At 36.1% G+C, this 6,596-nt stretch overlaps 1 protein-coding gene across 1 annotated transcript; it reads right to left on the reverse strand.

Moving 5' to 3' along the window:
• Positions 1-1,918: 1,918 nt before the first annotated feature.
• Positions 1,919-3,248, reverse strand: LOC132161807 (probable F-box protein At2g36090; the record flags this gene model as incomplete). Its single annotated transcript, XM_059572004.1, has 1 exon — positions 1,919-3,248. A coding segment is annotated over one exon (1,146 nt), but the record flags the coding sequence as incomplete, so codon positions are not given.
• Between the last annotated feature and the right edge of the window lie 3,348 nt (positions 3,249-6,596).

Here is a 6,596-nt window from a genome sequence, read left to right on the forward strand (position 1 = left end):
CTGGTTTTACCCGGTCCGGTAACCGGTTTTTGAAGAAAATTGGTTTTTGGGCTTATTTTAGGTGTTGGGCCTAAAATAAGCCCCCCCTTTTTTTATTTTTATAAGTTGGCTCATTTTTTTAAAAAATCTATTAATCTTTTTGTCTAAATTAAAGAGGCTTTGTTGTGATTGTTCCAAATAATTACAAAATAAACATAAAAAGCCCAAAAATTCTAAAAAATCAATGTTTTAATATATATATATATATATATATATATATATAAACCCGGTTTCGGTATTCCCAGTAAAAACCGGGTACCGGAACCGGGGTACCTGGTTTTTTGATTTTTCAAACCGGAACCGGAACCCGGTCTCCAGTTTCCCGGTTTTGGTTTCAGTTTCCTAGTAATTTTTGACACCCCTAAATCCTATGTTTATTGTCATTGTTTAGTTTGGCTTGCCTCTTGAGATCCTATGAAAAAAATAGACGGTAAAAATTGTAAGATTGACGAGCATTCTAGTTATTTTTTCACTAGAGGCCATCTCCATTTTTTTTCAAAGGAGATTTTGAGTAATCTTTTGTTATTATGGCTCTTGGGAGAGAATTTGGAAAGGGTGCAAGTAGTTGTCTCTATTGCATGCAATGCATTTAGTTAATGTGAGATGGTAGGTGGGCTTCACACCTACTTATGTAAGTGCCTGGGCCGTTTGAGTTGTGGGTCCCACCTGCCCTTCCACTCATAAAATACAGTAGCTAAATACACCTTAATTCAGTCCAATTGAGTGCCCAATAAAGGTTCCTCTCTCTCTCTCTCTCGCTCAATTTCTCTCTTACTCATATGTTGTGCTAGTTTCAAGCCAAAAAAAAAAAAAACTATTATGCTCTTGGATTCTCTAAAAGATGGGAATTGAGTACAATTAACTGCTTATATTACATGTACTAAGAGTAGTTAATGTGAGAAGATGGGTGAACTTGGCCCCTAATTTAAAGTCTTTTTCCCGTGAATGTACGGCATTTTCTGCATTGCATCAAAATAAGCCAGCCTTGCTCCCTATCTAATAGCCTGTGAGTCATGAAATTGACACCTGAACTGATTAAACTTTAGGCTGAATGGGACAGAGAAGGGGCATATGTTTCCTTAATATCATACCTAACATGAATTTCCATTAAGATTATTTATTTGAAACCTTACCTAATGAAATCATCATATAATTAACAATATCCAAGCCTTCTTAAATACGAGCAATCATGCCTATATCTTACTTCATTCTATTTTCTCAACCCTACAAATATAAAACCCCCTTATGGAACCATATTGGAGTGTGATTTTGCACCAAACAAATAATTATTTTAATATAATTTTTTCATAGAACATATGAGAATTATGTTGCATTTTCAAACTCTAATGTAGTTTATTAAATTAACATTTGTTATTATTATTATTTTTCTTAAAAAACATCTCTTCTACATTGATGATAAACAGAACAATCTAAAGCATAAAACTCTAAATAAAAGGAGCCCGAAGCTCTAAAGTTACAATATCAGAAATTCCAATTTCAAATCCAATTCCTATCAATGGTCTCCTTTATTATTAGAGCATATCAGAATCGCATGCAATTTTAAAAATACATATAAAACTACATATTTTATTAAAAGAAATGATATACACGTATCAAATTAGCATTAATAAATTTGAATAAAAGTGTGGAGTATAACATTATTCTTCTATTAAAAAAGGAAGTAAGAATTTAAAAAAATAAATAAAAACTAAAAATTACATCATGAACAATTATCAATTTTACTTACTGAACAATTATCTTATCCCTCATTTTTATCACACAAATAAGGTCTCATTATACCTTTTTTTCTGGACTTGAAATTGAAACCCCAAAATGTATATTAATACAAACTCTCTTCAAAGTGTGTTACAATGATTTTCACAATTTTACGAACTCACAGTAAAGTCAGAGAAACTCTTTTTCTTCTTTATATTTCCTATTTCATCATTATTGAAGAGAGAAAAATTATTTTCCTCTCTTGTATTTCTCAGGAAAAAAAAAAAAGAGAGAAGGAGAAAAAATAGTCTAAAGGTAATAAGTGTTTCTTTTTTTTCTTTTTTTTTTTACCTGCACAAGACAACCAACCAAAAACTGGCAAAAGCCAAGACCCCAAATGCCATGAACAACATATCCAGTGTCCCTTCTGTCCTCAGCTGTCTCTCTTTCCTTTGCCTCTTCCTCTCTAAATACTCTTGGTACCTCTTCCTACCTTCCTCTTCCCTCCTTCCCTTTCTTCCCATTTTGCCCTCCAACGCCCTCTGCAAAATCCCCAAACTGTCCTTTCCATTCAAATGCATCCCATCCATGTCTTCCACCTGCAAGCTCACCTCCCTCACTACCAGCTTCCTTCCCTGGGACCCACCGCACGTGATGACCACCCCGCACTGCGCGGACTCCGACGACGACCCTCTCTCTCCGCCGCCCAGGATCGTCGCGAACCGCACGTGCACCTCCCCGCTCAGCCAGTGCCTTTGTACGGACACCGGCGACTGGCTCGAGAGGTTCACGGCCCGCCGTCCGATCGGGTCGATCAGGATCCAGCTCAGCGCCAGGTCCTCCTCCAGCTCCCGACACATGTCCTCGCCCTCCGGGTACCTGATACGCGTGGCAACCACGTCCTTCGGGTCCAGAAGGTCGAGCCGAAACGGCGAGCACCGGAACCACGCGGTCACGGTCTCGGTCTCGATGACCTTGCAGAAAATGGGCTTTCCTTTGTAGTACACATCGACGGCCGAGATTAGCTCGGACGGACGGTCAGAATTGGGCGCAGAATTCTCGGCGGTGGGATCCGAAATGGTGGTGAGGAGCGGGAAGGAGTCGGAGAAGAAGGAGCGGGGCCCTGTGGGAAACGTGGTGATGACCTGTCGGAGACGTGGCGTGTTGGTGGATGGCCACGTGGAGTGGCAAATGTTTGTCCAAAGGTCTTCTTGGGTAGAGAGGTTGTAGAGCTGAGAGGTTGTGCAGGCGGTGGAGGCTAAGGTAGGCCCGTCCAGGCGGGTTAGGATATGAGTTCTGATTATGTCGGGATGGACGGCGGAGATCGTGGTGTTTCCGCCTTCATCGACGGCGGTGTAGGGTAGTGGCTGTGTTGTTGCGGAGTGAGGCATGTAGACGATTATGCCTTTTTTTTTTTTTCTACCCACAAGTTTGGTGCGCTTTTGAGAGGGGTTTGGAAATTGTACCGGAAGGTTTATATAGGAAACGTAGAGTCAGAATGCTGTTTCGTTGTTAATTAATTGCCCCACAAATTGTCCCAAATCACAAGCATGCCATTTCTACTCCCAAATTGACTGCAATTGCTCATCGTTCACACGGTTTGACTTTAAAAACAAAGTATAATGTGGGAAAAGTTTGATTCTCATGTCGGAATCAGTCTTTTCCTTACGGGGTTTAAAAGTTTTTTTAGTATATAAAAATTAGAATTAAATAAAATGTTTGTTTTTTTCAGTTAAAAATTTTAAAAATTATTTATTTGACTTTTTGCTATTAAAAAAAAATGTTCCAACGCATTTTTAGGAAAAATCTTAAAAATAAAAATAAAAAATTTTAAAAAGTTATTTTTGACTTTTAAAGTTCTATTTTATAAGTTATAACCCATCCACCCAAATATAAAAGTATTCACTCTTACCCGGGAATGGCAATGTAAATTTGGATGAAAAATTATTGATTTAGCTTAGATATCGTAAAAATTATATATATATAGCATGTGTTGTAGTTTTTTTTTGCCGTTTAAATTTAATTTTAAGTGTTTTATGATAAAAAGAATGAAGCTAAATTTGGATTGTAATAAAAAATTTGATAAGTACTGTCTACTCAGTAAATATTAAAAAAAAAATTAAAAAAAAAATATTCTATCATTTTCTATGCTCTCAATAAAAAATTTGAAAAATAATATTTAAATAAAAAAAATAAAAGCGGATATCTAAAATAAAGGATGAGATGCAGATGTTTTGAAAATTTTTTATAGCCAAAAGCTCAAAATAGAAAAAAATTGATTTTATTGTTTTAAAGCTAAAATGAAGAGGAAGTTTGTTGAGCCGTATATGAATACTTTAAGAGAGAAATTGAAATTACATGCTTCGCAAGCTGACTTTATTTGTTAATGCTTTTTAGTGGCTGTTTTTTGCTTGAAAAAAAAATGTTTAGATGTGTCATAAAAATAAAAGTAATTATGAGTATTTTGTTTAGGATGGCCGCAAGCCACCTCAGAGGTGAGCAAGTGGTGGTTTGCCTACCCCTAGGTGGTTTGAGGTGGCCTCCCCTTGGGGGTGGCCGGAAGCCACCTCAAGGGTGGGCAAACCACCCCTTGCCCACCCCTAGGGTGGCTTGCGACCACCCCATAAGGGTTGAGGGATGGCCAAGGGTGTCAACCCCACTGCAGGCCACCCCTTCAAAAAAAAATTAAAATATATTTATTTTTTAAGTTAAATTAATAAAAATTATTAAGCTGACGTGATAAAATGGTGCGTTTTGATTGAGACTAATGACGGTTATACAATTTTGGCGATAGAGATTTTATTGGCATTTCAATTGACTCATAAAGTAAAAAGTCGAAGAAAAAAAATTAAATTTTTTTTTTAAAATTTTGACGGATTGACTTAAGAACTTATAATATATTTATATTTTTTCTTTCATTTGTATCCAATTGGATTGGGGAATATTATAAAGAGAGCTATTAGGCATCTCAACACTTTTTTTCAAATTTCTTTTCTCAAATGATATGAACCCCACATTCATTTAAAAAATATATATATATAAATCTATTTATTTATTAAATAGACCAAATCATTTTAAAATTTGTTTTTTAAAAAAAAGTATTGAGATATATAGGGTTATCCATATATAAATAACTAAACTGATGTCCGCATATTCTCAAACTCCTTTCGTATTCCCTCTTTCCCGCATTGAATAATGATAAATAATTAATAAATATCTCCTTTCTGGCATCCTCGTACAGCACTTCCGAATGTTTTACTGTCTTCTTTACCTTCAAGGTCGGTAAATCTTGTGGTAGTTTCAATGCTTTATTCCATGCACGCCCAAATGTTTTACTGTCATCTTCTTTTCCCTAAAGACTTCATGGACGGTAAATTTCTTGATGGTTTCAATGGTTTATTCCATTCAATTTCACTCCCAATGTTTTACTGTCGTCTTCTTTTCCCTCGACAGTAAATCTACTGATGGAATTGTAGCTCATTTTGAGACGTTGGATTAAAAATGTAGGGGCGTCGTTGGAGTAATTCTATTAATCGCCTTATCATTCTATCTTTTGAAGCCTATGTGGTTTTGAGAGACCATACCACATAAATTTTGAAGGGATGGAGGATGATGAGAAGAGTGATACATAGCATTACTTGTAATCAATCACCTCTTTGGTCACAACTTTGTTTCATTTTTTTTAGGAAATTATATCAAAACATCTTGGGTAAACATGTCAAAAAATTTTTGTCCCTAAGTTTTTTTTTTTTTTCCGACAATTTATTCTTTTGGTCAATCAAAATGCTAAGAAAATTCCTACCGTCAAATTTTTTTAACTACCGTTAGATTAGTTGAAACCCATCATTTTGCTACGTTAGCATAATAATTTTTTATTAATTTAATTTAAAAATTAACAAAAAAATATTAAAAAAAATAAAAATAGAAGGGGTAGTCAGATGCCACCCCAAACCACCAAGGGGTGGCTGGGTGGTTAGGGGTGGCCCGTAAGGGCTGTTAGGGGTAGCCCGCAGGCCACCCCTAAACCCTAGGGGTGGCTCGCGGCCACCGTAAACCCAAGGGGTGGCCTGCGGGCCACCGCTAACCACCCATGGGGTGGCTCACGGTTTGGGGTGGTTCGTAGGCCACCCCCAACCCCTAAGGTGGCTAGGGGTGGCTTCTTATATTTTTTTTAAAAAAAATTATTAATTTTTAAATTAAATTAATAAAAAAAATTATTATGCTATCATGGTAAAACGGTGCGTTTCAACCAATTTAACGGTAATTAAAAGAATTTGATAGTAGGAATTTTCTTGGTATTTCGATTGACCCAGAGAGTAAATTGTTAAAAAAAAAAACTTAGGAACAAAAAAATTTTGGCGTGTTTACCCAAAGTATTTTGATATAATTTCCTCCCTTTTTTTTTTCTATCATATTTGTAAGCCTTTCATTGGAATTGTAGGGTGTTCAGTCACCTTTTAAGCCGTGCAATGGAATTGATGTAGCAATGTCAAATCTATTTGTACATATTACTTGCCAATATGATAATAAAAATTTCTTTACAAAATCATGAAATTTAATGGTTGGTGCCAACAATTAGATATAAATCATCAAGGGTTTTGGGAGTGGTGTGACCATGCACCCTTTCATTCAAAAGAGAATGGTCGGCCACCCATGAGAGTGTTTGAGGCTTGAGGGTAGCAGTCCAGCCACCTTTAGCAACTTGTTAAAAAAATAAAAAAATTGAGCTAATGTCACGGTTTATAAGCTACCCCAACCCCATGTAGAACGCGAGTATATTTTTCATAATATTTAGCGTGGCGGTGGCCTGCTGGATCAAAAACTTTTTTTTTTTTTTTTTT

This window comes from Corylus avellana, chromosome ca9, assembly GCF_901000735.1.
Source record: "Corylus avellana chromosome ca9, CavTom2PMs-1.0".
Lineage (NCBI taxonomy): Eukaryota > Viridiplantae > Streptophyta > Magnoliopsida > Fagales > Betulaceae > Corylus > Corylus avellana.